General features: G+C 51.3%; 11 protein-coding genes across 11 annotated transcripts; 5 read left to right on the top strand and 6 right to left on the bottom strand.

Annotated features, from left to right (window-relative positions):
- Window positions 1-26: 26 nt before the first annotated feature.
- On the bottom strand, window positions 27-5,317 carry BU24DRAFT_438677 (Pentafunctional AroM protein). The gene is made up of 3 exons (XM_033530266.1): window positions 4,400-5,317; window positions 159-4,340; window positions 27-89 (listed from the first exon to the last, which is right to left on the bottom strand). Exons 1-3 carry the CDS (start codon window positions 4,997-4,999, stop codon window positions 60-62), a joined length of 4,812 nt encoding a protein of 1,603 aa, XP_033390031.1. The 5' UTR covers window positions 5,000-5,317; the 3' UTR covers window positions 27-59.
- A 123-nt stretch (window positions 5,318-5,440) lies between these two features.
- Window positions 5,441-7,430, top strand: BU24DRAFT_417327 (SCO1-SenC-domain-containing protein). Its single transcript, XM_033526695.1, has 4 exons — window positions 5,441-6,226; window positions 6,291-6,500; window positions 6,570-6,888; window positions 6,987-7,430. Exons 1-4 carry the CDS (start codon window positions 5,786-5,788, stop codon window positions 7,109-7,111), a joined length of 1,095 nt encoding a protein of 364 aa, XP_033390030.1. The 5' UTR covers window positions 5,441-5,785; the 3' UTR covers window positions 7,112-7,430.
- Window positions 7,431-7,517: 87 nt separating this feature from the next.
- On the bottom strand, window positions 7,518-8,716 carry BU24DRAFT_417326 (arad-like aldolase/epimerase). Its single transcript, XM_033526694.1, has one exon. It carries the CDS (start codon window positions 8,554-8,556, stop codon window positions 7,714-7,716), a length of 843 nt encoding a protein of 280 aa, XP_033390029.1. The 5' UTR covers window positions 8,557-8,716; the 3' UTR covers window positions 7,518-7,713.
- Window positions 8,717-9,129: 413 nt separating this feature from the next.
- Window positions 9,130-10,485, top strand: BU24DRAFT_417325 (dihydrodipicolinate synthetase). The gene has a single exon (XM_033526693.1). The coding sequence runs from the start codon at window positions 9,286-9,288 to the stop codon at window positions 10,204-10,206; it is 921 nt and encodes a 306-aa protein (XP_033390028.1). The 5' UTR covers window positions 9,130-9,285; the 3' UTR covers window positions 10,207-10,485.
- BU24DRAFT_25718 (putative tyrosine-protein phosphatase) lies at window positions 10,364-11,759 on the bottom strand. The gene is made up of 2 exons (XM_033522455.1): window positions 11,079-11,759; window positions 10,364-11,022 (listed from the first exon to the last, which is right to left on the bottom strand). Exons 1-2 carry the CDS (start codon window positions 11,469-11,471, stop codon window positions 10,522-10,524), a joined length of 894 nt encoding a protein of 297 aa, XP_033390027.1. The 5' UTR covers window positions 11,472-11,759; the 3' UTR covers window positions 10,364-10,521.
- BU24DRAFT_470478 (general substrate transporter) lies at window positions 11,668-13,839 on the bottom strand (the record flags this gene model as incomplete). Its single annotated transcript, XM_033532666.1, has 8 exons — window positions 11,668-12,125; window positions 12,178-12,343; window positions 12,391-12,528; window positions 12,577-13,009; window positions 13,064-13,189; window positions 13,238-13,317; window positions 13,352-13,685; window positions 13,736-13,839. The coding sequence occupies 8 exons, from the start codon at window positions 13,837-13,839 to the stop codon at window positions 11,956-11,958; spliced, it is 1,551 nt and encodes a 516-aa protein (XP_033390026.1). The 3' UTR covers window positions 11,668-11,955.
- Window positions 13,840-13,868: 29 nt separating this feature from the next.
- On the bottom strand, window positions 13,869-15,278 carry BU24DRAFT_417324 (uncharacterized protein). The gene has a single exon (XM_033526692.1). The coding sequence runs from the start codon at window positions 15,012-15,014 to the stop codon at window positions 14,301-14,303; it is 714 nt and encodes a 237-aa protein (XP_033390025.1). The 5' UTR covers window positions 15,015-15,278; the 3' UTR covers window positions 13,869-14,300.
- Window positions 15,279-17,938: 2,660 nt separating this feature from the next.
- On the top strand, window positions 17,939-19,814 carry BU24DRAFT_470471 (uncharacterized protein; the record flags this gene model as incomplete). Its single annotated transcript, XM_033532665.1, has 5 exons — window positions 17,939-18,141; window positions 18,202-18,362; window positions 18,422-18,934; window positions 19,332-19,534; window positions 19,593-19,814. 5 exons carry the CDS (start codon window positions 17,939-17,941, stop codon window positions 19,812-19,814), a joined length of 1,302 nt encoding a protein of 433 aa, XP_033390024.1.
- A 754-nt stretch (window positions 19,815-20,568) lies between these two features.
- On the top strand, window positions 20,569-23,315 carry BU24DRAFT_488058 (uncharacterized protein). Its single transcript, XM_033533520.1, has 2 exons — window positions 20,569-21,812; window positions 21,966-23,315. Exons 1-2 carry the CDS (start codon window positions 20,959-20,961, stop codon window positions 23,131-23,133), a joined length of 2,022 nt encoding a protein of 673 aa, XP_033390023.1. The 5' UTR covers window positions 20,569-20,958; the 3' UTR covers window positions 23,134-23,315.
- A 37-nt stretch (window positions 23,316-23,352) lies between these two features.
- BU24DRAFT_488057 (uncharacterized protein) lies at window positions 23,353-24,435 on the top strand (the record flags this gene model as incomplete). The annotated part of the gene is made up of 3 exons (XM_033533519.1): window positions 23,353-23,697; window positions 23,751-24,059; window positions 24,120-24,435. Exons 1-3 carry the CDS (start codon window positions 23,516-23,518, stop codon window positions 24,433-24,435), a joined length of 807 nt encoding a protein of 268 aa, XP_033390022.1. The 5' UTR covers window positions 23,353-23,515.
- Window positions 24,436-25,004: 569 nt separating this feature from the next.
- Window positions 25,005-27,839, bottom strand: BU24DRAFT_470459 (glycoside hydrolase family 78 protein; the record flags this gene model as incomplete). The annotated part of the gene is made up of 4 exons (XM_033532664.1): window positions 25,005-26,657; window positions 26,754-26,864; window positions 27,013-27,682; window positions 27,754-27,839. The coding sequence occupies 4 exons, from the start codon at window positions 27,837-27,839 to the stop codon at window positions 25,077-25,079; spliced, it is 2,448 nt and encodes an 815-aa protein (XP_033390021.1). The 3' UTR covers window positions 25,005-25,076.
- Between the last annotated feature and the right edge of the window lie 135 nt (window positions 27,840-27,974).

Below are 27,974 nucleotides of genomic sequence, written 5' to 3'. Positions count from 1 at the left end.
TACCCCCCCCCCCTTCCCCTTGATCTGTGGTGATAAGTTGCGAATGAGATGGGTTTTCCCTATTCGGATTTGGTGCCGAAGACGGCTTCCTGGAAGGATAGGTTAGCGGATGTCTCCAGGGGAAGAGATAGAGTAACGTTTGGTGGGATCTGACTTACCCTCGCAGTCCGGTACAGTGGCTTGATGCCAGTCCAGTACTCAAACTGGTGGACGCCTTGGCCGACGAGGACCTCCAGGCCATTGACCGTGTTCCAGCCTGCGTCCTTGGCGAGTTGGATCAGAGCGGTGACGGGTGGGTGGTATGCCATCTCTAGCAGCACACGGCCGTTCGCGGGGAGCGATCCGATGGGTGCGTTTTCTGCGATCTTCTCGTCCTTGGCTTTGTCGAACAATGCGCAGAGGGTCTCGCGGATGGACGGGTCGATGGGCTCGTTCGCTGGGATGGTGCCGATGGCGACGGTGGGGATCTTCTCGATCTCGTTGACGGAGGAGACGTCGGGGATGACGCGGAGGTTGTAGGTTGGGGGAAACTCTTCGATGAGAGTGGAGAGCTTCCCTGGGTTGCGGGCGAGGAGGTAGATGGGGGAGTATTGCATCTCGTGGAGGGCGTAGATGGCTGCGCGAGATGTGCCGCCGCCGCCGATGACGAGAGCGCTCTGCAGTCCAGCGCTTCCTTGGGCTCCGGCGTTGCGGAGGACGAGGATCATGCCGAGATAGTCTGTGTTTCTTCCTACGAGGCGCGTCACCGTCTTGCCGGACTCGTCGGTTGCAGTCTCGGGCACAATGGTGTTGAGTGCGCCGATGGCATCGACTTCGGGACCAACGGCATCGAGGAGCGGCCGAACGTCTTGCTTCAAGGGGATGGTGACCGATGAACCCCCGAAGTCTGGAGCACGAATGTATTGCTCGATGGTGGACGCATCGGTGGTCTCGTGGATCCCGTAGCTGTGTGGCAAGCCTGACTCTCCGAAGAGTGTGTTGTGTAGAGGAGGTGATCTCGACTGTTGCACTGGAGAGCCGAAGATCCAGAACTTCTTGGGTGAGATCTCGCCCATCAGGGACAGACCGCTTCGAATATCGGCAGCAGAGAGTTGACCAGGTGCTGTGGCCGAAGGCAAGAGCGGGTGCGAAACGGGCGTCATGAAGTTGTTCAATATCCTGCTAAGCTTACCATGCTCTCCCATGTTGATTGCGATGACAGGCACGGGATGGGAGCTTTCGGCCCAAGTCTTAAATTCCGCCAAAGCGAAATTGTCCTGCAGGGTCTTCGCGACACCAACAAGCTTGATGACATTGCCGTACTGAAGAGCCTTGTTGTAGTACGAGATCCACGAGCCATTGCTCCAGGAGAGCTGACCCTGAGGGTCGTGATGCGACGCAATGATGTTGGAGAAGCCGCGATTCTCGGAAACCTCACGAAGAATCTCTTCAGGCATGGTCATTTCCAGGTCCACAAACTCAACACCCAACCGCAATGCAGTTCTGTAGAGTTGCTGTGCCTCGTTGTATGCCTCATCGGGGAATTTTCCACCTTGTGCCTTGGTACGAAGTGTGAAGATCAGGGGTACTGAGATGACGGTGCGTAGCAAGGCGAGTTGGTCCACGACGAATTCTGGTGATGGCATGCCTTCTGGTGAGTTTGGATCTTGGAGAAGATCAACTCGCAACTCAACAGCATCTGACCCAACCACAATTTCGGGCAACTTCTTCACCCAAGGTAGAATCTCGGGCGCGGATAGGCATACGAAGAAGGATTGTTTCTTCTTCTTCAATGCCTTCAGTGCTTCCCCTTTGCCAGAGATCAAAGCCAAGAAGCGGGCAAAATCCTCCAAGGTGTTTGCAAGACCAACGGAATCTACGCTCTGTGTGTGGAAATGGTAGTTGCTGCATTCCACATACCAAGGCTTCCGTCGAAGCCACACACCCCTCATGTCCTCAACATATGCGGGACGTGTCTTATCGATTTGCAAGAATCCCATGACCTTCTCGATGTCGCGAGTCACCAAGAGAACGATACCACCGTCCTGCTGGTACTTGGCAAGAGCCTTGCGAGCTTCGGGCATCTCTACAATGCCACCTCCGCATGCCAGGATGTGGCCAGTGGGCTTCTCCTTCATCGTCTTGTGGAGTAGTTTCAGTTCTTCATCGCGGAAGCCGTCCCAACCCTTAGATTTAATCAGTTCAGGAATTGTCATTCCAACCTCCTCCTCAAGGGCAGTGTCCAAATCCTGCAGAGGCCATCCCAGAATGCGAGATGCCCAACCGCCTGTAGTGGTTTTGCCAGCGCCTCGCATTCCAATGATGAAGATAGACTTTTCATGGGTCTTGAGACCGCGATGGCTGTCGTGGAGGACGAGTGGCGGCTCAACACCATCAAGCTCAGCCTTGAATTGCTGGTTGAGGATGTCCCAGTATCCTGGCCAAGTCTTGCCTGTACAGTCTTTCTCGAGAATGAGAACAGGCTTTGGCGCGACGAGAGAAAGGACGCCGAAGCTCATTGCTACTCTATGATCGTCGTAGCAATGAATTCCAACTCTTGGAGCATCCAGCTCGTAACCGCGGCCATCGACCTCGATACCATCGTCGAATTGCCTGCAGGTGATGCCGAACTTGGCGAGTTCATCCTCCATTGCTTGGATGCGGTTGCACTCCTTCACACGCTGGTTGGCAATTCCATAAATCCTTGTAGTAGTGGAAGTACCATTCGATTTCGCGACAGCAGCAAGGACAGATGCAGTAAGGAAGGCATCAGTCATTGGCTCCATGTCAATCTCCTTAACAGCCTTCAATTCTCCTCTAGGAGGGCCGGTGACAGTCGTGGAAGTCTCGGACTGCTCGACCTTGCAGCCCATTGGCTTAAGAACCTCGACGGCGAATCGAGCATCTCCTTGTAGGGAGGCGGAACCAATGTTAGGGACCGTGCAAGTCGTACCCGTGATGGCGGCAATCGCGAGAGGGTAAGTTGCTGAGCTGGCATCGCTCTCCACGACGTATTCGGAGGGGTTTGTGTAAGGCTTGCTAGGGATGTGGTATGTGTTGGGCTCGGATTGTGACTTCTCTACTTGCACGCCGAAAGCGGCCATCATGGCGATGGTCATGTCGATATATGGCTGAGAGATGGGTTTACCGCCAACCAATCGAAGAGTCACTGGCTTGCTCGAGTATGGTGCGGCCATAAGGATGGAAGAAACGTACTGGGACGAGACGGTTGCTGCGAGCTCGATCTCGCCAGAGAATGCCCGCTCTCCCGTGCTTGCACCAAAAGCACCGCAGGCGGAGATTCGCAACGGCAAGCTTCCTTCCTTCTCATTGTAGTTCACATCAATACCCATGGAGCGGAGGGATTTGACCAGTGGGCCAATGGGCCTCTCCTTCATGCGTGCATTTCCGGTGAGCACGGTGGATGTAATTCCCGAGTGTGACGATGCAATCGCCGCTACGGAGGTCAGGAATCGCGATGCAGTACCAGCATTGCCCAGATAGAGCTCATCATTGGTGGCTTTGAGCTGGCCTCCGTTGCCGGTGACTACGAGTTCCTTGCCGTCATTCTCCCAGGAGAAAGATGCACCTTGGAGCTTGGCTAGAGCATCCAGCATGACCTGAGTATCGTCTGAATGAAGGAGATTGGTGATGCGGCAGGATCCAGTTCCAAGGGCAGCAAGAACCAACACACGATTGGAAATACTCTTCGATCCAGGGGGCGTGCAGACTACGTTCAGATCAGAGGGAACACCGGGGTGGACGGACACAGCCGGTGAAAGGATAAGCTTGATATCTCGGTCGGCAACCGAGCTGGCCTTCTTTTCATAGGTCCTTCCGATGCCGGAAAGAAGTACAACCTTCTTTTGTTTACCGGCGTTCTTCTTGTCGACGGCCATGATTCGAATGAGTTCGTCCACAGGGCAGTGCTTGTTCGCGGAGCGCTTCCGTACGATCTTGTCGTTCAACGAAGTAGGAAGTCCGTAGCTTGCAATACACTTGGACAGTCGCGCAACAGCTGAAGGGTCCAATACGCCCAGGTAGCGGGCAAGCTCGGCCTCTTTCACCATTCCCATAGCGACGGCTTCGCCGTGGAGAATCTGGGGGGTCAATATAGCCTCCATAGCGTGACCAATTGAGTGTCCAAAGTTCAACAAATTCCGCAGTCCGCCCTCCCGTTCGTCTGCTGATACAACCTCTGCTTTGACGCGCACGGATCCGAGTACGATTCGTTTGAGGATGGTAGCAATGGAATCGAGATTCCGGCGGCCATTGACGGGCTTCTGGTCGATTGCTTGGAGAATTGCCTCAGCGTTGCCCTCGAGCGCGGTGAACTCCTCTTCGTCCCAGATGGCTGCAGTCTGGAAAGGTGTTTAGTTAGTATACTTTGGTCGCGACAACCCGGCACGGTTTATCATACCTTTACGACCTCGGCCATGCCGTTGATGATCTCGCGCTTTGGCAATGACTGCAAGAATTGCAAGTCTATGTAGATGCGCTCCGGTTGCCAGAATGCGCCGACCAAGTTTTTGCCCGCAGGTGTGTCAATGGCCGTCTTTCCGCCAATTGACGAGTCCACCATGGACAGGAGCGTTGTAGGCACCTGGACGAACTTGATTCCGCGCATATAGGTGGCGGCGACAAATCCGATCATGTCGCCAATCACTCCTCCGCCCAGCGCAATTATCACGGTGTCGCGCGTGCATCCTTGCGACAGCAACCAGTCCTCCACCACGCCCTTTGTGGATCTCGATTTCGAGTTCTCGCCGGGCGGTATTGTGTAGGTAAGGAGTCGGGGGGGAGAGGAGAGGCTCGAGACTTCACGGTTGAAGCTCTGTTCGAAGGTCGGGATGTAGAGCGGGCCGATGTTGGTGTCGGTGATGAGGACATAGGTAGAGGATGGGATATTGGTGATCAGATCGCGGGCAATGTAGCTCTGCCAAATCCCATGGTCGACCACAATGGAATCCTTCCCCAGGATTGAGACCTTTGTGGGCTCTGCCGCTCCGTTCGCAGCCATGATGTTGCTCGAGGGACCGTGAATGGCGGGGGAAGAGATGATTCCGAAGACGGAGAAGAAGGTGCGGGAAGCGAGTGTGCCCAAGAGGCCAATGGACAAAAGGCCGAATGCTTTTGGGATGTCAAAATAGTATGGATCAGAATGTGTGTAAAGGTAGAAGTGTTGTTGGTGGTGATGTGAATGAAGGTGACTCAAAGGGAGCCGGCAAAACAGCTATTGTACAAAAGTAACCAGCAACAATCTTTTTTTGGGCCGTGGGGGAGGAGCCATGGTACGTATTTCCATGTACTGTGACTGGGTATGTACTATGTATTACCCATTACCGCTATAGAGTCCAATTCCGCGGCGCCGGCGATGTCGGGGTCGGGGGCTTGGCACCAACTCCAACTCCCCCCTCTCCTCTGCCTGTGCCTCCCTGTGCCTCCTACGCCTCGTGGATCAGACCGAATGACGGTATTTGATCGGTGGCCATCAAAGGTTTGATCGGTGGCCGCCAGTTTGCAAGGGTCAGGTGCTGGCGGCGGAGTCATCATCGCTACTGTACTGTAATTTGTATGGAATTTAACATAATTCTAAGGCTATTTAGGATCATTGAAATACGCAGTTTGGAGTGCTTCGAGTTCATGGCGATCGCTTTGCATTCAGCGCATATATACCCAACTAGCATCTACTCGAAAACTTTGTCGAATATGTTGAAATGATTGAAGAGACCCCATTTTGGGCAAGATTAAATGAGTATCTTGTAATGTCCAGTCGTGCCAGCGTAATCGATAGACCAAGGCGGCGATGTCATTCGAGATATGTGGTCTGTGCACTACGAGCTCACCTCATGATCCACAAAACTTCCATAACCATCAAGCTCAAACATCACGCCTCCTCGCACGCATTCCCAGTTTCTCACAACTCGCAATTGCAATGGCTTCTCCAAGTAGTTGCATTGTGGGTGCCGTCAAGGGTATCGGTCGGCCCAGTACACTCCAATCCGCCCTCCGAACTTCTTCACGACGAACTTTCGCAACAACACGGAACTCGTATGCAGCCAGTGCATGGAATAAATCAGGGGAGAAGGGAGCGCCATGCCATCTGCAAAGACAGATGGTGTATCGAAAAGACCTTCTGAGTAGAATGCGTGGAACATCGGCACAGCCTGCACGGCCATTCTCGAATTCAACACCACGAAGTGCCCTCAAGACGATTGAACAAGTCAAGGCGCGGAACAAGGGAGGTGTAAGTGGCTATAGATGCTGAGCATTAGTTTCGGTCGCCGCAGAGTGCTAAAATTACTGTGCAGCCATTCAATGTTACAGCTGCGATACTCTTCATCGGTACGGCCGTCGGATTGTGGGTGTATTTCACATACGAGAAAGAACGCCTGGCGCGGAAAAAGATAGCAGATGAGACCAAGGGGATCGGAAAACCAAAAGTTGGTGGTCCGTTCAACCTAGTTGATCAAGATGGGAAGCCATTCTCAAACAAGGACATGGAGGGGAAATATGCGCTGGTTCGTACTATTTCTGGAAACGACAAAACGGTCTGATGTGCGAGAAGTGAATATTGACGATGTCAACAGGTCTATTTCGGATTCACGCACTGCCCTGATATTTGCCCCGATGAACTTGATAAGATGTCTTTGATGTACGACAAGACTGTAGAGAAATGCGGCAACGTCTTGCTCCCCATCATGATCACCTGCGATCCCGCGCGCGACACACCTGCTGTTCTGAAGGAATATTTGCAGGAGTTCCATCCTGACATCATTGGTTTGACTGGAGAGTACGAGAACATTAAGCAGACTTGCAAGGCATACCGCGTATACTTTTCTACACCACCAACTGTGAAACCTGGCCAGGATTACCTTGTAGATCACAGCATCTACTTCTACCTCATGGGTGAGTGCTGTTCCCGGTCTTCCGTCCCTTTCTGTTCATCTACCCATTTGGAAAAGGTGAGGTGCCACCGCATAGCTGGTCACTAACGACATGCGTAGATCCAGAGGGTGACTTTGTGGAAGCTATTGGTCGAAATTTCACCGCCGACCAAGCGGCCAAAGTGATTACAGATCACATCAAAGACTGGGAGAAGCCTCTGAAGAAGGAGCAGCGCTGGGCATAGGATCTACTCTAACGATTGGCGCACCAGCACTCATTACCCCTGTAGAGTATCGCAAGATCATTGTTGAATGACATCTGTATAGAGTAAGTTTGTAAGGTATCAATGTACACGTATACTACACGTTATGAGGCTGATGCCACTGGTCAATGTGCATATTTTGAATCTTAGTCTGTGATTGTGATTGTCGTCCTGAACAAACCAGTAATTATCAGAGAATATTAAGCCAGTTAGGGTCGAATATAGTCAGGAGTTTTACTCAGATCTACCAGATCCACTACTATTTCTTTAAGTAATTTACTAGCTAGAACGAGTAAGGTACCAGTACCCCCTATTAGTAGTGTATACAGTATGGCAAACAGTATATATACGATATACGGTATGGTATAGTAGATTTCAAATATACACGTATATTCACAAACCTAGTCCGACTCCCAAGCTGAATTTTACTGAAAACATCTTCTACACCAACTGGGTTCCCATCCGCATCAACGTATATGTAAGCGCCAGTAAAGTTATAGGACAAGTCTTTGCTCTATTACAAGACGTAGCAGACACTCAAGCTGGAATTTGCCAACTCAATAATGTGCAAATGCAAACAAGAATCAAAATGGCAACGGCTGCGGCTTCTTGGTCTGTCGATACCAGTACTCAAATGTTGCGTTCATAATTCTCGGCCGGCGCAGGTAAGAACCAGCCTCGCGAGCCAGATCGGCATCAACAGGTTTCAAAGGTCCAAACGGCCGCGCCTGTACCTGAATGCGAGCGGCCCTTTCAAGGTAGACGCATAGGTATGTTGCCTCTTGAACGCTCTGGCCTGCTGTCAGCATACCATGGTTGGCAAGGATAATCGAGTGTTTGTCCCCAAGCGCTTCCGTGATGATGACGCCCTCCTGATCCGCAATGGGAACGCCAGGCCACTCGCCGAGAAATGCGCAATCATTATAGAACGGTGTCATGTCCATCTGGGCAACCACAAGTGGCTGTTGTGCGGCGGCCATGACTTGCACCCAAGGCGAGTGCGTGTGAATGATGGATTGAATGTCTGGCCGACCGGCATACACCCAAAGATGAAAGCGCGTGGCAGGGTTGGGCATGCCATGGCCGGTAACGGTATTCAGATCCCCATCTACTTCGATGAAATCTTCAGGTCGAGCTTCTTCCCATCCCAGTCCAAATCGTAGAGTCCAGTAGAAGCCGTCTCCACGTTCCGACCGGGCGCTGATTTGACCGGCAAGACCAGCGTCTTCTTGCTTGGATGCGATGAGTCGACAAGCGCAAGCCAGATTTTCTTGAAGAGTACGCTGGGGAATGTTAAGATGCTTTTGCATCTCCTCCGCCGAGCGCTTTTCAAAATAATCCTTGGAACGAAGTGGAGCTCCATTGATTTGTGGTGCAGATGCAGACGCTTGAGTTTGGATTTGGCTCATTGTAGCGGAAGGTGGCATTGTAGTATTAGATTGGATGACGATGATAGAACCAGAAATGTGTATATTTCAAAGATGATCACTCTATGATCAGTTATGGAAGAGAGACGTAGAATTTATCTAGTGGTAATGTTAAATCGTGACAAGTCATTTATTAAGAGGGCTTCTGCTTCCAGTCGTGTTGTATCCCCGGATCTCAGTCACCCCAATTGAACAGGAGCAAACTGGTTACCCAAGGAGGACTGAGGCTGCAGGAGCGGAACGACTATCGATTGGCTGATGTTCCGGCATTCCGTTGCGTTAATTCCTTCCCACCTGGAGAAAGGAAGGGCCACTTCGGACCTATTTCCCATTGGACAGACCACTACAAGTCAGGTAGTGAAGTTCCGACCAATAGACACTTGGTCCGCTCTCCTAGCCAGAGCATTCTTTTGCTTTCTCGGAAACAGCTTGTGAAGATTCTGCGTTTGATCAGTGGAGATTTGGCCGTTCCGAGTTCCGAGTTCCGAGCTCGCGGAAACAGCCGGAACGGATGCAAGGGTGCCCAAGATATATATCTTACATATCAAGGACGTAGTCCTGTTGACATCTATGAAGCAATTGACCGTATCGGCCTAAATTCGCAGACAAAAACATTCTACGAGAGGAGGTCAGCGCAACATTTACCCTCACAAATTCCGAAATTCATCACTCATCACTCATCACTCATCACTCAAACCGGGATAGTCGCTTGACATCATCTCATTCAATATGAGTATCAAAAGAAACCTTTTTCAAGGCCTTTCGGCATTCCCGATTACGCCTATGGATCCGGATGGCACCGTCGATACCGATGCTCTGGTTCGAATTGTCGAGAGGTTAGATGTACCTGGCGTCGATTCGATCGGACTGTTGGGGAGTACAGGATCCTATATGTACCTGACGAGGGAGCAACGCAAGCGGGCGATCGACGCAGTCATACGAGCTTTGCGGGGCAGAAAACCACTCATTGTCTCTGCTGGTGCGCTTCGGACGGACGATGCACAACGTCTTGCCAAGGACGCTGAAGAGGCAGGAGTCGATGGGCTGCTACTTGCACCTGTCTCGTACAATGCATTGACTGAAGAAGAGGTGTACCAGCATTTTGAGGCAGTCGCGGGTTCGACTGCACTACCCATCTGTATCTACAATACTCCGAGCACGACGCACTTCACCTTTAGTGACGCACTTCTCGCTCGCATTGCAGGGTTGCCAAACGTTGTTGCGCTGAAGCAGCCAGCTCCCACTACTGAGCCGAAAGCAAGTCATGAAGCCCTTCGCTCAAAGCTTCCCTCTGGATTTTCTATCGGATATAGTGCGGACTGGCTGGTGGCTGAACCGCTACTGGCCGGAGGCTCTGCATGGTACAGTGTGATCGCTGGGGTGCTTCCTGCACCATCGGTGGCGCTGATGGATGGCATTCGCAGAGGGGATCATGCCGAAGTGAAACGCGTTTCGGCTGTCCTACAGCCAATTTGGGACCTTTTCAAAGAGCTTGGTGATCTCCGGGTAGCCTACGCACTCGCCAACGAGCTCGGGCTGTGCAAGGCAGCACCCCCTCGGCCTATTCTTCCTATAGCTGCTTCATACCACGATCGGGTCCGTTCAGCGTTAGCAAAAATTGACGAAAGCATGTATCAGCCATCTCTATAAACGTAAAAAAGGTTGGAAAGCCGGCACCGCACCGGCCTACCTTTTTGGTGAGGTCGCCCTGGTCACACCGGTCATCAGTCATTGTTTGTGCCTTGCAGGACTTTTTGAGGACTAATCAGCAACATGGATTTCTCAGTATTGCTAGAAGAGAATATAAGAAAATATATAAAATAACTGCAATGTAACATGCAGTCTTCAGTCCCTGGGTCGTTTCAACAGATCTGGACACACGACTAGTATACACAATAAATTCTTCGCATCGACGAAATGTCATTCTTATTACCGTCATTGCCGTACCTGTATTGGACCTTTACACTATCCAACAGATGGAGCTGGGACTATCAAGATATCACGTAGTTTCTGGACCTCTGCGTTCCCAAGACCGACCTCTTGTTTGAAGTATCCCTTTGGGCCTCCCCATCGTCTATCTACCTCTTCCACCAAGGCAAGCATGCTTTCAGCTCTGGCTCCCACCATTCGCTCACATTTTCGTCTCGCTTCATCGGGCCCATACTCCTCGAATGCACCTTTCTTCAATAATCTGTCTACATTGATGTGCCTTGTCGGGGCGAGACCCTGTTCCGATAGCGTATAATCGTTAACGACAAGTTCTGTGGGAACGTCCAACAAAAGTAGTAGTAGCGCAATGAAGACTCCGGTCCTATTGTTGCCTGTGGTGCAGTGCATGAAGAGAGCTGGCGCAGTCCTCATGTCACTGTCTGTAGGAGTTGGTACAGTGGCTATGATCTGGCGCAAGACCGTCCCAAACATTTGTGCTCCAGAAGTAAGAATTTCCACGAATGCTTCTACGATGCCCTAGTTTCCATTTTCAGCATGTCGATTTTGCACGCTTGATCATTCAGCCAACTTACATCTGCCCCTTCTCCAGCGTACAACTCATATCGTTTTCTCGCCGCTTCCTCCGTATATTGCTCGTCGTTGAACACGGGAGTCCATTTTCGTTCAATTCCGTCGATTTCTTTGTACCCGCCCGTCTTTTCAATCTGCTGCTTGCTTCGAAGATCGAAATCTGTCTTGATACCCAGCCCCTGGAGCTTCACAATGCCGTCAGGCTGCACGCGATTGGTGTCTGACCCGCGGTACAATATCCCCTTGCGAATTTGACCAGTCGCAGAAGGCCATCCGCCTATGTCGCGGAAATTGGAGATGCCCGGCACAATATAGAACGGAAAGAAGTCCGGCGGAGCAGGTCGTGGTGACAAAGTTTCTGGCGAGTTCACCTCTGTCGACTTTACAGAGTGCATTGTCAACGGAGTAGAGTAGGCTTTCTTCTGGTTTTGCAATGAGCTAAAATGCGTCAACTGAGTGACCACTTCAGGTTTGTCATCAATAGGTACGTTCAGCTTGATCTCGTTAACACCCGGCGTCAGCTACCCATGTTACATGGGGGGACTCGGCCGTGGGGTTGACACCCTCACTTCCCCATTCATCCTTGCTTTTTCCGAGGCTCGCTAATGCTTCTGCCCATGTTGAATGGTCACCCGCAATAAGTTTGGCAAAAGGTCTGGGACTGCGGGGTTCACTTCAGTGCCATAGGTATCTGTAGAACCGATTATTATTGTTCCAGTAACTATCACGGATCAGACGAGATACTACAAGACCAAGACAACAATAGAAGTCCATAAGATCCTCCAATATGTGCGACTATCATGTATCACCTATCACTTGTCACACTGCCGCTTCATCTCCGACTTGGTCAGTCGAGCCAGAGAGAAGCGGCATTAATTGTCAGGCGCGTGAACTTCGAGGGCCGGGGACCGTGTTGTCGATGTCCTCGCCAACATCATCGCGATATCGTTCAGATTCACCCTCCGAGTGCATTATTGGCTTGAAAGTAGGGTTGAAAAGTGCATCCATATCTTCAAGGCTGCGTCCGCTCGTCTCAGGATAGTATAGCCCTAGTCACCGTTAGAAAATTAGCCAGGAAATTCCATGAAAAATTACACATACACACTATAAAAGCAGATACGAGATTAGTGCTCATGAATATGAAGTGCGTTTTGGAGCCAATCTTTTGCATGCCAACTGGCCATGTCTGAGAAGATATTATCGCTCCAATTGAACTGGCCGATGCCGCGATGTTCAGACCTCGTGCCCGAAAATCTGTAGGGAAGATCTACGAATGTCAGCTCCTAAAACATGAGGAGAATGCGTTCGGCTGACTTCCGAACCGTAAAGCCATGCCGCGGGACCGAAACCAATCGAGAAGCCGAAGGTGTAGATGAAGATGAAAACGATGCAGACGTAATCTGCGACTGGGTTACTGTTCTTTGGGTAGGCGATGGGAAGTGCGCCGTTGAGCTGGATGTGTCAGTACCGCGTCAACACAATTTTGTGCTTGCATCTTACCAGCAAAGAGAAGCTCATAATGAAGCATGATGCCACTAGAGTACGCGTTCTGCCGTAACGATCTACAAGCCATGAGTCGAACATGGTGCAGAATATTTTGAGTGTGGTTTCAATCCCCGCAGTCATCAACGTCATCTTGCGTTCGAGACCAAGATTCATAAGAATCGTTGGTAAATAGTACTTCATGGATGTGTTGCCAGCCATTTGACCCATGAAAGACAGCAATGCAGCTCGCCACAGTCTGTTGAAAAGAGGCCTGTGTGTGAACAACATTGTCCAAGACTGTTTTGCGGCGACCTTACGGCGCTCCACATCTTGCTCGATTTCTCTCAGTTCGCGATTGACCTGCTCGCTCGAAGGCTCTAAAGCTCTGAGATATGCAAGGCTCCTTCTAGCTGCAGCGCTTCGGCCATGTTCGACCAGCCAGCGAGGACTACCAGTTTCTCCGTTAATATAGAATTAGACTTGAAGAGACTACGTCACTTACGTTTCGGGACAGAAGAAAACTCCAGCAAGGAACATCACTTCCGGAATGAACTGCAGAGCCATGCTAATTCGCCATCCGTAGTATGTCCCGCGTTCAGACTCCCAGTGACTGATCCCGAAGCCAGTCCTGATGTCGTCAGTCGTACTGCATGGTCCAAGTTTGGAATACTCCTACCAGAAAGCCACAGCTAAGCCAGCAACGAGTCCGATGTGGTTTATGACTACATAGCGTCCACGATGTTTTGCTGGTGCGACCTCACTAGACTGTAGAATTAGCACTTGTTTATACATTCGTCTTTAGAAACAACCTCTGATATAATGGAACGGAGCTAGACACAATAGCTAGCCCAACACCACATGTGATACGACCTAATATCATTGCTTTCGCTCCATCAGCGCTCGCTTGAAGGGCAGCACCGACAGCCGTTATGAGGACACCGTTTGCGGCTGCGACTCGACGGCCATACCGATCTGCAAGAACATGACCGAGATATATGTAGCTAATCCAAGTGCCAACATAGTAGATTGAAGTTATGAAGCCCGTGGTGGCCTTGCTTGGTTTATGTAGTGCTTCGATGAACCCCGGATGCACATAAATAGTTGCCATGATACCGATATTATACCTTGAATAGGACTTTAATAGGTCTTTCTTTGCAAGCAGATTTAAACTTACCCCCATGCCAGAGATGCCAAGCCAAAGAAAAGACATATGGCCATCAACCGAGCTGATGCTTCAGGAGGGAGAGGCGTACTTGCTGCTGCTACAGTCACGGCCATTATTTTAAGAAAGCCCGGATACCGTGTCTGAGCAACAGAAGCTGATTTTGCAGATGACTGGTAATATGATGTTTGAAATGTGCAATGGGATGGCTGGGACGTTCAGTCGTACTGACACTGCGGGGAGCTCCCCGGTCGATGCTTCCCCTCGTGGCGTGCCCATCCCCCACGCTCTCATGTAAGTCGTTATGCAATACAAACACGACAATATCAACGAGAGCCCGGTTAATGACAACACATTTCAGAGACATATAGTGGGTATTGCACGCAGTCTGTACAATTGAGCGTATGGTAATTACAGATCTGAGAAATCGTTACTCTTCGTTGATATAGAAATAGGCATTCGTGGATATTATCCACAGACAGCATCTCAGTGCATGATCCACATAGACCGTAGACGATCGCGCCAAATACCCAACACCGAAACTCCATCGCTGAAATTCACTCGCGAATGATCCGTCTTAACCATATGTGATCTTCTCTGGTTCCTTCTCTATAACCTCGCCGTCGGCGTCGAGTTCTCGAGGGGGGCTGCGACTGCCACTGGCCCTTCCGGGTAGGGGTTGTGGAACATCGTCTGCTCTACTCTTGCCCTTGGACGACGTCTTTGCTATCGCTTCCTGCCTCTTCTGCATTTCCACTTTCTCAATGACCTTCCTGCAGATGTCCTGATGCGCAGCCTCCATTTTACCCCGTACAAAAGGCATCAGTAACCAGGAACACGAGACCTCTACGTCTTCCACAAGCACCCACTCCGCGTCACCGATCCCTTGCCCCTCACCCTCCACCTCACCGTCTCCGCTCCCTCCCCTGATGACCCTGAATTCCGCCCTCAGTGTCACGCCTCCAGATGCATCCGCCCTGGTCTTGAGCCCATGAGGCGTGTCCTGGAAGCAACTCGGGAATGTAATGTACTTCTTTGCCCACTCCCCCACTCCAGGTATCATTGTAATGCACTCGGTGACATGGTACGTCGTGACGGGATTGAGATCCACCGGGTACCAGTATGTGTCTTTCAGTATTTGCGGAGAGGTCTTGTCTTGCTTCTCGTGCTGGGTTGTAAGGGATTGGAGGGTGAGTGCGTTTTCGTGGTCGTGGAGCGCGGATATGACGTCGCTGGGCGTGAGGTGCGCGGGGATGAGGGCGGAGACGTGGAGATTGTGTTTGGCAGTCATGATTGACTTTGCCTTCTTGCGTGGAGCCGTGTTGATAGAGTAGAACCTCCGGGGAGTGAGGTCCGCTGTATTGGAGTAGTGTGAAGATCGTCTCGAGCCACGGCGGATGGCAGTATAGGGCAAGGCTGGGAGGTGAAAGGCGCGTCTATGAGATTATGTACAGTACTGAGGGGTGTATAGGTATTCAAGCATTGCACTGCGACAACAGAAAGGTGACAGAAAGGAATTGTGGTACAGGTTCGTATTTGTGTTTGCGACTAGGTAGCTAGACTAGCAATTGCTGAGCTGTGCATCATACAAATAGCATCTGGGGCGGACCGGACGTTTCTATATTCAGCTGAAGCTTAGCGCGAATGTCGTTCCGGAGAAAGCTAACATGTTTGCAGTTACAAGGGGTGGCGCTGAGCGAGCGGGTTGAGGCGTGACAGGTCAGTGCATTCTCTCATACATAGAAATCCTTTGTCCAACCCGCACAAGCACCCCCCTCATCCCCCGATCCAACATACACAACGTCATTGGCCATTGGTCTAGCCTGGGTGAAGTTAGATCGATCTTCAGCCTCAGCTACGCCTCTACTCTTATTTGGTTCCGACTTATGGATAGTTACCGGTATCAATCAGCCAGTCCAACTATACTTTGAGGTTTCTATAGTCGCATCTGGCTCACTGCAGGGTTTAAGGCCTACCAGCCATGAGGTTGGAAGCACAGGAGAGACGATACATCCCCCGCATCAACAAGCCAATTCTGAAACATATCAAGTGTGGTTATTGTGGAGAGACGACTACATTGAAGTAGATCTGCTGCTCCTCTGTCTTGTCTTGTATTTATGTTTCGTCTTTCTCGTTTGCTTGAAATTGACGTGTGCATAACATTCCTTCTCGGTCGTTGGGTACGCCTCCTGTCGAACATTATCCAGTCCACTTTGCCTCTCTTCTACGCAAAATTATATCGTAACCCGAAACCAAACCGAACATCCCACAACTTGTATTGACTCCTCACAGAGACGCACCGAACCCGTATCGTGTCCCGTCGTTCTTCCCTCGTTTCGTGCCTATGTACACGTGGGATACTCCGTAGGAGGGAGGAGCAGGGCCGATCCTGCCTGCGCGGCGCGAGTGCGGAAGGACGAGATCAGATGAGACGGTTGCGAGCCGCGCCGCGACGGGAACATTTTTTTTTTGCCATCAACGCTTGCTGCTGTGTACTCGTGTGTGGGAAAGTTTGCGTACGAGATAGAGTTTCCATATGCTGTGCAACAGGTACCTGTAGGGGAGTGTGGGCGTTCAGCCGTTGGCACTCTCGATGCCGCCGCACTGCGCCGCACTGTCGTGATAGAAGGAGGTACGCAATATTCTCCGTCAACGCAGCTATTGTATACCTGTATATGGAAAACTTTGTGTGCAAGGTATTCCTTCCATATTATCCCCAGAAAGGACCTGTAGGGGAGTGTGGGCGATCTGCCCCTCACGCTGTTGTCGGGTTGTCTTGGGGCGACGGTGCGGCACACAGCGCGGTGGTAGAACGACGGGTATGGGGACTGTTTTTGTTGATTCCTTGAGAGTGTCTTTGGTTCGCATTCTCGACTCGTTACGTGAAGAGGAGGAGAGGAGGCAGGAGTGTGTCCCTTCATCGTGTGTGTGGCGGCGGTGTAGTGCGGCGGTATAGTTGAGCGGGTGACTAGTGTAGGAACTACCTTGTGAGTTGATTCCTCTACAGTGTCTATGCTTCGTTGCTTGACCCGCTGCGTAATGAGGAGGAGAGGAGTATGGGATAGGTTGTAAGAGTATGTCTTTCTCTCGTGTAGGGTTAAAGTATATCGACGGCGCGGCGGCACTTATTGACGTGTGAATTAGGTGGCCCAGGGCATGGATTCGTGAAAGGTACCTAGATGGCACAAGTATCGTAGGAAGGACTGGTTTCGTAGGTCTCGAACTTGGTTGAAGCGTTATGCTGATCGAATGCGCTCATCGTGGGGCTTCTGGTGGTCAGTAGGTGTCTGGGTTTTGGTGGTCAGGAATGAGGAGGATAGTGAATAGGAAAGATTACTATTTCCTCTTCTCCCAAGTTGGCGAGATGGTCCTGAAGAAGCTCATGGTAAAGTTCAGTACTAACAGGTATGTGAGAGAGTACAGGGGGTCTCTGTTGCTGTTGATTGACTAATTAGGCAGGTAGTGTATGTGTATACGCATTTGTTGATTTTGTGTTTGTAGGATAGGAAAGCACCCCTGGTCAGCTCCCCTAGGAGTATCTGCATAGTGCAGCATTATAACGGACTCCCTTCTCCCATAGTAAGAACACTCTGAGCTACTGAATATTCTTGAAAAGTAAGAGGCCTTGGACAGCTGGCTGGAGTGCGTTCATGGAGTGCCAAAGTGGTGCTTCACTGGCTCATCTCTAAAGGATACTGGAACAGCTTCTCTACTGCTTCGTCTCATAACAATAGTTAATTTCCTCTATTACTTGAATCAAAGTCGACTCACGAGCACTGTAGACTACCGGTCCATTTCACTGTCCTCTCGCTGTCGAAAGCACACCAATCAAAACACTAATCTACTAACGCACACAGACAGAAGCAAATTGTAAAACAAACACTCTTTCCCTCAAATAACCAATAGAACCTTCACTTGAGCCGCCCTTTTCTCTCGTGGCCAATAGCTTGGCAGCAAATTTGTTGTGGTTTGCTCAATATACCTCAGTGACGCTAGCCTGCCCACCCACAATCCCACCACCTTCACTCTCCCCCCTCCATCCCTCTTCTCTTCTACTTTCTACCTTCTACCTTCTCTCTACTTCTCTATCTTCTTCCATCCCTCACTCACATCCTACCCTCACATCGTTAAACTGTCAAGTCAAGTACTCGCTCAACTTCTTGATCCTTTCAAGCGTCACTCACTCTTCTGCTTCCTATCATCAACACCAACACCATGAGTTGGAACAAGAACACGACCACCATGGATCTACTTTCTCTCATCGACACCAGTGCTGCGAGCTGGAAGGGAGAAGAGACCACCGATCCGTCGAACGCGGATAATGGTGGAGGTGCTCATGACTCTGGTGAGAACGGAGGCTCGACCGATGACACTGGAGGATTCGGCGGAGGTGGAGGCGCCGATGGCGCCTGTCGCATGTAAGTCACTCTCTCACATTCCCATCCCTCTACCAGGGAGCGTCGCTAACATCATCATAGCTGTCATCAGGAAGGTCACTTTGCTCGTGAGTGTCCCGAGAAGCCTGCTGGAGGCGGCTTGACCGGCGAGTGCTTCAACTGCGGCGAGGTTGGACACAACAAGGCCGACTGCACCAACGCCAAGGTCGAGCGTGAGTTCACTGGCAACTGCAATGAGTGCGGTAAGTACTCGAAATCTCACTCAATATTTCATTGAACGCTGACTGAGGGTGCTTGATAGGTGAGCAAGGTCATCAGGCTCGCAACTGTCCCACCAAGCCCCCTGTTGCTTGTCGCCTCTGCGGCCAGGAGGGTCACAAGGCGCTTCATTGCACGTCGCGCCGCATCATCGACTACAATGGTGTTCCCGAGCTCACCGAACAGGATGCCTGGGCTTCTGTCGTTAATTCCTGCAAGGACAACGACATGGACATTTTTCGGTTGGCACTCCGAGCCTATGCCCGCGCCCTTGACGATAAGTTTGATCTCGCTACGGTTGAGAATGCTCTACGCGAGGAGAAGTACCCCTTCTACTTGATTGCTCGTAAGCAGGAGATTGCCATCACCAACACGATCGTTGACCTCATCGGCAATCCCGACCGCGAGTTTGTCTTGACCATCCAGACTAGCGCTAAACCGCGTCGCAAGATGATGCGTGAGGGCTGGCCTGCGACCCCTGAGGAAAACCTCGTTCGTCTTGCCTCTGCTGGATTCGTCGAGGGTCGTGGTGTCCCTCTCTGCGGCAACTGTGGCGGTAGGCATGCTCCCGAATTGTCATTAAGATAATCGACTAACAATTTCATAGAGCTTGGCCATGTCCGCAAGCACTGCTCTCAGGAGGCCGTAGAGCGCGAATTCAGCGCTCCTAGCATTATCTGCATCAACTGTAAGGAGGAGGGGCATCGCTCTCGCGACTGCAACAAGGAGCGTATCAACTACTTCGCCTGCAAGAACTGTGAGATCTGATACCCTTTCCTCCCTCCATGAGACATCGCTAACGTTCGGAATACAGGCAAGAAGGAGGGCCATACCGCAAAGGAGTGTATCGAGCCTCGTTCTGCCGAAGGCGTCATCTGCCACAAGTGTGATCAAGAAGGTAAGTTCGCCTGGTAATCAGTCAGCTGAACATAAAGGTTGCTGACACAGTCCAGGTCACTTCGGCAAGGAGTGTCCCAACGTTGAGAAGCGCACTTGCCGTAACTGTCACTCCGAGGACCATATGGCTAAAGATTGCGATCAGCCTCCAAATCCGGATAATGTGACCTGCCGCAACTGCGAGAAGCTCGGCCACTTCGCTCGTCAGTGCCCTGAGGCCAAGGATTGGTCGAAGGTCAAGTGCACCAACTGTGGAGAGGTACGTTGAGCATGTCGATATCGTAGTCTGGGAGTGTTGAGCTAATCTCCCGTGTTAGATGGGTCATACTATCCGACGCTGCAAGGTGTCTGTCCAAGACGATGCAGGAGCCCAAGACGATGCAGGAACCAGCGGTGGAGCTCCTGCCACTGGATCTGGCGATACTGCTGCCGGCGCTTGGGACACCCAAGGCGCTGTCGAGTCTTCCGCTGCGGCTGGAGAATGGAGCGGCAAAGATGCTGGCAACCCCGATGCCGATGCTGCTGGTTGTATCTGGTAATTAGTGTCGTGGTGGGTCCTGTATCGACGGCTCGATTGCAGTTTGATACCATTGTAGGACTTGCTAGACCTTTCATACACCGGGCAAGATGGAATAGCTGTGTCTGTTTCCAAGGGACTTTCTGACTGCGTGGTGTCACTTATTGGACGCCCAGATTTCGTTAGCCACCCTTTGGGATTTCAGAGTGGGATGTTGGGGTGATTTCGAAGGTGGGCTTCCTGACTGCGTGGTGCCGGGTACGGCATCCAGATTTCGTTAGCTACCTCTCAAACTATGATCGTGGATACTAGGGAAACAATGAAAAGCAATTGCCATAAACGCAAGCGATGCATAAAACTAAGGTTCCACCAAACGTGACAACCCGCCGCAATGCAACTTCTACCTACTAAACCATCCTCGCGCGCATTTGCTGTCACGGAGGAGGCAATAGGCAGTCGTCTCTGCATTTCACGCTCTCATTATCTTATTCAATCTCTCTTCTCTGCGGTGCGCGAAGCGCGATGGGTTGTTTCGCGGTCAGCGTAGGTACGGAACGGGTGCTTGCATACAAGGAGCTCCTTACGACCATTTCTACTTGCCGAAGCTATCGAAGTTGCAATTTGATATACCTCAAGAAGAGGATCGTCATGTCGTAAGTCAGATGCATAAGAGCCATGCAGCTTGCCCGGTTGGGCGTTAGTGTAGATCCTGGTCAGCGACGTTTTCTCGCCCCCACCGCCGAATCTCGCCATGACTGCATGCACAATTCTAATAATACAATTACCAACTGCAGTCTATGGAACTACACTTCTTCCATGGATAATCTTTGATATTGACTACAACCCAGCATTCGTTTCGACCTTCTCGTGATGGGCTCTATGTCCCAAGTCGCAACCGTCCGAACGTCCCCATCTCTGTCTCTGCCAGTGCCTTTGCCTTGATGATAACGAACTCTAATGTAAATGTAATATGACATTATTCCAGCCTGAGAAATACACTCGCAATTCACAGTAACTTATCGGCATTTTCACGCTCCACGTTCTGCGGCATTCCGCGAGAGCGCCACACACGTACATACCTAGGTACATACAAGTGCCTCATACATACATACACACCAACCAGTCAAACCATCATCCCAGGCATTAAGTCGATTCAATCCCAGGCAATGCATTCCATACCCAGGAAACCCATATCCTCACCACCGCCCTCAACACCCGACGAACCCTCAAACTACAAATACCCACCCTTCACGGACCCAGCCAACGAGCTCCGCCTCCTAGAACTCCAACCCTCATCCGACCCCTCAGCACCCTTAGTATGCAAGATAGAAGCGTACCGGCTCGGCGCAGCCCCAGAATGCATCCTACCAGAGTACCTCGCCCTCTCCTACGTCTGGGGAGACGCCAGCCAGCGGGAACCCATCCTCATCGACGCAGACGACTACTACACGAACGGCGAGCCAGGCCTCCGCCAACTCGACATCTCGATCAACCTTGCGTGTGCGCTGCGTCGGCTGAGGAGCCTCCGGAGCTTCGACTGGGAGTCTAAGGGCGTGATGAGGCTGTGGGCGGACGCAATCTGCATCGACCAGACGTGCATCCCGGAGAGGAACTCCCAGGTGCGGATCATGCATAGGATCTATGCGTCCGCGCAGACCGTGTGGATCTATCCGATCGATGTGTCTGCGAGGAGTGGGACGCATGGTGCGGCAAGGGAGACGAGGACGATGTCGAGGCGGCATAGGACGTTTTTCAATGAGGCGTATTGGGGGAGGGCGTGGTGCGTACAGGAGATCTTCTTCGCGAAGGAGGTGTGGATTCTGTATGGGGATCAGGAGGCCCCGTTGGACTTCAAGAGCTGGAAGCCAGGCACGCCGCTCGTGACGGGATTGGGGTTCTTTGGACAGCCGCCGAGGCATCTTCAGTCTGAGGTTTATCATCTTAAGAGGATTAAGTATACGGAGTTGGTAGATGCTTCGACAGGTCCGCATCTGTTGTATAACCTTCTCTGGCAGTGTCGGTAGGTCGATTCGCTTTTTTAAGGACTCCTTCATACTCATATCATATCTTTGAACGAAATCGTCTCCTGCCCCTGTTAGTCAAGATGGCCTCCTACAGATTTAAATCCGCATCCCATCTCTTCCTCGTATCAGGTCTAACTCATCTCCTACAGACACCGCCGCGCCTTTCTTCCCCAGGATAAAATCTACTCCCTGATGAACATCCTCCCAGCCAGTACGACGCTCCGACAAGACTACAGCAAAGATTCCGCGAGCGTGTACGGCGTCTTCATGAAAGAAGTTATCAAACACGGGTCCTCACACCTCCCCTGCCGCCCCCTGGACTTCCTCTCCCCGACCCACAACATCTCGACCCCGCTCTCGCCCGGGCTCCCAACCTGGTGCCCGGACTTCTGCGAATACGCCGATACCGTCGACATCCTGGACAACGTGCCCGCCACACACTCCATGCTCACGATGTTCGTCCGCAAGATCGGCCGCACGCAGTCCAAGTCCGAAGACTACCAACCGTGGTTCTACCTCCGGCAGCGGTGCCAGGCCGACGGGCAGACGACCGAAGGGCCCGTGGGAACCGTGATCCCTTCGTGGGACATCCCCATCTCGCCGTTGTCATGCCTCGTAGCGGCCGACGTCAGCGACGAAGAGCCAGACACGGAGCTCACGATTCGCGGCGTGCGGCTCGGGACCCTCAGCCAGCTCGGCGACGTGCTGGACCTGCACGAAACGAAGTTCACGCTCGCGGCGCCGCCGGAGGAAGCCATACGCGCGTGGAAGCCGTTCGGGACTGGCGTATACAAGCCGACGCTCGAGAGCGCGTCGCTGGCGCTCGTGAAGACGCTGCTGATCAATTCGCGGCTGTCGGAGTGGAGCCAGGCGGCTGCGGCGGGGGTGCTGAAGCATGTTGTTTTTGGCGCAGATCCGGATCCAGGGGAAGCGTTTTCACCGTCGTCGTTTGCGGCTGATACGCCTGTGGCGGAGTACCTGGCGGAACTGAAGGCTTGTCTGCCGGGGTGGCGATTCGCGGTCACGTCGGCGGGTCATTTTGCTAAGGTGCCGAATGCGGCGAGGGAGGACGACGTTGTGTGTGTTCCGTTGGGGAGTTCGACGCCGATGGTGCTGAGGCAGAAGGAGGGGAAGAGGTATGAGCTTGTTGGAAGGTGCTTTGTTCATGGGTACATGACGGGTAAGGCGATGTTCAAGCTTGATATTGCATCACAGAAGGTCATTGGGAGGAGGAGCAAGAGTGAATTGACAGAGGAGGATTGGAATAAACTTAGGGAGATCGTGAGGAGGGAACTGGAGCCTTTTATTTTAGTGTAGATGGGTTAGTATCAGGTTGATGTCTGATAGTCGTCAAATATTCAGTTCGTCAGTTCAGGAGGCTCACGTGAGGGTACTGATGCGTAAGAGGCATTTTCTACGGAAGAGGAAGGAAACGACCTGAAGAGAGGGTTACCTACCTATTTCACTGCTTACATACTACTCTCTCGCTTCAATACTGCTCTTTCTGTCTCACTCTCTCACTCTCAACACACACACTCTCACTCTCAACACACACACTCTCACTCTCAACACACACACTCTCACTCTCACTCTCACACACTCCATCTGTTGGATTTTCTACTCCCTAAATGAGCCGCCACAGGCAGGCTGACGTGGGCGTTCTTTTTGCCCGGGGAAAGGTCCAGTACCATCCCGTCTCATGAGGAGGAGCCTCTCAAAACACTACACAGTGTGGAGAGGCTCCATCCAATATCACTTCTTGATGAGACTGAGCAGGCTCATCAAGAAATGCCCATTCAGCCTCAAGATCATCATGGAAGATCTTGAGGCTGAATGGGCAAACAAGGTTCATCGGGCCAACCAAGATGTCGGGCTAAGGAGGTCAGCTATCCGCTTGAAACAGTTTAATAGACTCGTAGCTGACTTAGTCGCAGCAAAACGAAGCGAAAATCAAGGCCCAACTTGAAAAGCTTAACAAAAGCCACAACGATCATCGTGTCCAATCTTGATGCTGAATGGGCAAACAAGGCCCATCGGGCTAACCAAGAAAGAGACGAGAAGAACCGACTTTTTCAAAAGACGCAGGATTCATTGCAACGCATGCGACAGGAAAACCACGGCATCAACACGAATCTCAAGAATGCTCACGATGAGAAAGAAAGCATGGCACAACGAACATCATGTCCAATCTTGATGATAGGATTTGTCAAAAGACACAGGATTCATTGCAACGCATGCGGCAGGTAAGACACGGCATCATGCATCAACACGAATCTCAAGAATGCTGACGATGAGAAAGAAAGCATGGCATTGAAGTTGAAGAAAGTGGAGAAGGACCTAGACGATATGTCTCGCCTCGCCGAGGAGTATTCAACACGCATAGAACAAATCCAGTCTGCTGGACTTGAAGAGAGATTTGAAGTCGAAAGGCGCGGCTTTCTGGATCGCATCACGACACTCGAAGAGAAGAAGAGCCAATTGGAGGAGGCGGTTGCACAGTCACACAAAGAGAAGAAGAGCCAAATATCGAAACCGAACTTCAGCGACAGATATGTCTCGACCCTTTCCCCTTTGGCGCCTTTCTGCGCTAGTTTGAAAAGCATCATTCGTCAAATTTGATGTCCAATATACCTTGAGTGGTATGCATGCCGCTTTGCGAGCTTCGGCCGAAAAATGCAAAGGTTCTGGAGGCATGGTAATGCCACCGCAATGGCAAGAATTGGAGGAGGCAGTTGCACAGTCACACAAAGAAGATGGCAAGGCTAAGACTGACGCAACCATGCGGGATGGTGGCCGAGATGAGGAGGTGAACCGAACAAAGCTGACGGAGCTGCTGACCAAATATGAAGTCGAAAGGCCGGTAAGTGAACTTCTGTTTATGATTTAAGGAAGGCGCCCGACTGACGAAGCCAGTGGGACTTCAGTTCCCCCAGGGAGGCCCCGAAGGGCTCGATGGGAGGAGTTATCCTGCCCTCAGCAGACGCACCGAGAGCGCTCTTCTTCACCCCCATCACCAAGCTGTCGAGCAGATAGTCGAGATAAAGTTTATGCTTTGTGCGTCTTGTCTTTGGCGACCACAACTGATTATCACCCTTGACTTTGAGCACCTTTCGTTTCCTCGGCGGGTTCGCCCGCCAGCGAGGACCCCCATAAACCCTTTGTAATAGCAATATAGTGCGTCTTGTCCTAATGTAGTCAAGTTACTATACATCCACGTTACTACTATTGTGAATTGGTGATATTCATTCTCTTGGGCCCAACTATATCTTCTCCCTGAATCTGTAAATACTAGATCCGCTCAGAAATCTCGCAGCACCATTCAATTTAAACACTCCCTTGGTCTGTCGCGGCGCCTTGATCGTCACATCTATCATCCCTCCGTCATCAATCTGCCATTTCACCTCCACGTTGCCTTCGAAAGCTGTCACCACACTCGCAGATGCTCTCTTTATCCCCATGGCGATGCCACCAAAAGGATCAACCACCCAGTTTTGATAACCAAAACCGCTGGGCCCTTTAGCAGTTTGAATACCGGCTACATGTTCAGTGAGAAGATACGTCGGAGCACCCCCCCAAGGATGTGCAAGGCTGGTGTACAAGCCTAGACCAGGATCTCCCCCCACGTTTACATATTCCCAGCTGGCGCCCGTGCTGGTTTCTCTGTTGGCCAGCATTGGTAACCAGAGACTGCGCATGAGTTCCATTGATGTTTGGGCCGCGCTGATCGTTCGCTGGGATAGCAATGCTGCCAGCAGGAAACCATTAGTATTCGGTGAGATATTCGTGGATGGGTCAGACACGTTGACGAGTGTTGAGTCCCTGTATCCAGGCCCGAGCTTCAGACTCGGTAGGGCTGACAGGAGTTGCGCGCTTTGTGTTGCATTTGCGGTTCCTGAAGTGATGCAAAATGCCATGCCATTGACAGAGTAGTTGCCGATTGACGCCGTGGATAGAGAGTAGAGCCCAAGTGACGCATTCCACAGGTACTTGTTGATCGCATCACTCAATGCCACTGCCGCTGTCTGGTACTTGGTTTTTGCTGCAGTATCGCCGAGCGCCTCAGCGATATCTGCAAGATTGTGGAAAGCTTGAACGAGGGCGCAGCTGCTCGCAGAGTCCCCATTGGACGGGCCCAAGAAACCACCAATGAGCGCAAGAAGACCTGTTGAGGGACTGATCTGATTGAGTAGCCAATCAACCTGAAGCTGCCATTTCGACCAAGTCCGTCTCACGAAGTCCAAATCACCGCTAAGCCGGACATAGTCCGTCATGGACAACAGACCAAGAATCTGATAGTCTGTCAGAATCAGACTCCAGACCTCTCGGCCGGCAACAGCACCAATACCACCCCGATTAAATGCATCGAAAGCCGTCGACGGGTCGTAGCTCATGTAGGGGTTGTAAGGTAAAAGCCCGCTAGGACTCTGCCAGTCGAGGAAAAGCTCCAGCGTACCCTTGGCAAGGTCGTACCTGGAGGTGCTTGCACCGATGACGCGGATGGTGTGGTAGTAGTCACCAAGCCATATCAGACGGTCGCGCTTAGGTCCGTCAAGGCAAACAGAACCGTAGTTCTCGTGGACACCATACTCAGCAATCACCTTGCTCGGATCCGTCAATGCGTTCTTGTAAAGTACCGTCTTGTTGACAGTGTCAGAGACAACAACGTTCCTAAAATAGCCGGATTGATCTGGTAAGCCCCCGAATCCGAATGATCCATTGGTAGGAATAGCGGCTCCACCGACGTAGTAGTTCTTCAATGAAACGTTGAAGATCTGTGTTTCATCTATGGCCACGGCGATGTATTGGCCATTAGAAAGAGACGTCTTGATCGTGTGCCAGGTCTTCTCTTGGACTGAGAATGGCACAGAGAAGGTGTCCAGATGTTATGAATCGAGAGTTGTAGCATTGAGGAATGAGAAGCCATATCCTAACAACACGGAGTTGGGTGGGGTGAGCGATGTATTCGTGTTAATGAAGCTCGTTTCCGGAGGCAGATTACCAACTAGATTGAGTTGGATACCTTTCGCGGGCGATGCTAATGGATGCGCCTGAAGATATCAGCAACAGTACACAATTTTATTGACCTCGTGTAAAAATGGAAGAAAGGTTCTAGAAAGAAGACTTGGTCGAGTTTGTCGTTTGTTCAAAAGCTCAAGCTGAGTACCGACCACGAATACGGATTAGGAAAGTACTCACTATAGCCCAACCCAAACCTGCTCTCTCGATCTTTGCTTCAAATTCCAAGGTGTAGTCCTTCAAGAAAGCTCCCTGATCGCTCAAACCAGCCCTCATTCCACGGACGAAAGCGCCGTCCTTACCAACATCCCATATTGCTTTTTGTGTTCCCTTTTCCAAACACGCAACTGCCACAGATTTAGCGCCTAGTGACCATATGTGATTTAGATTGTTGTCGTCAGACTCGAACGATCCAGGAAGATTATCAATGTCACTCTTTGGAATGGAAGCTTCAAACCCCACCGAAGAGAAAGTGATGCTCCCTGAAGTCAGCAATCGTATAGATTGCCATCTTTGACCACCTTGCAGTAGGTATGCTTGTAGAGGCCCAGTTTCCGTCACCTCAAACGTTTCCACGCGGTAAGTATTTGACAGGCCGATTGAAAATGTGAAGGGTCCATCCGAGTAGTTGCTATTCAGACCACGAAACTCTTCTGTATACTTCACCTCGATCTGTACTTTACCAGATACGGCATGTACATTAAAGACTGGGTATCCTGCCACTTCTGATCCGTAATCGAGCGTCGCTACAGGCGAAGATGGAGTGAGCTGGAATTTCGCAACGCAACCCACTTGTGATGTAGGTTCGTTTCCAACAGCCACACCAATGGGGGTAAAAAAGTCCCCTTTTCTATAACGGCTGGTTAGTAAAGCAGTATCAAGCGCAGTAAAGATTGTTTCCACGCGTAATACCTTGCATACCCGTCCCGCGGTATAATAGATCTAGATAGCGTATGCTGCGGCTGCAAGGCCAGCACGGATATCAGGGCAACAAATGAGATTCGCATCGTAACACAAAGCTCGAGAAGTACAAGGCTGGGGAAACACAAGTTCAATGGCACAGCGGCCACTTCATTTATACATCCAGCAACCAGAAATACTACACGCGGTTACTTCGGATGCAGTTGCGCGACCTAGTGCCA

This window comes from Aaosphaeria arxii (assembly GCF_010015735.1).
Source record: "Aaosphaeria arxii CBS 175.79 unplaced genomic scaffold BU24scaffold_1, whole genome shotgun sequence".
NCBI classification, from domain to species: Eukaryota; Fungi; Ascomycota; class Dothideomycetes; order Pleosporales; genus Aaosphaeria; species Aaosphaeria arxii.
The sequence above is the reverse complement of the archived record's forward strand: the minus strand, read 5'-3'. Positions and strand labels throughout refer to the sequence as shown.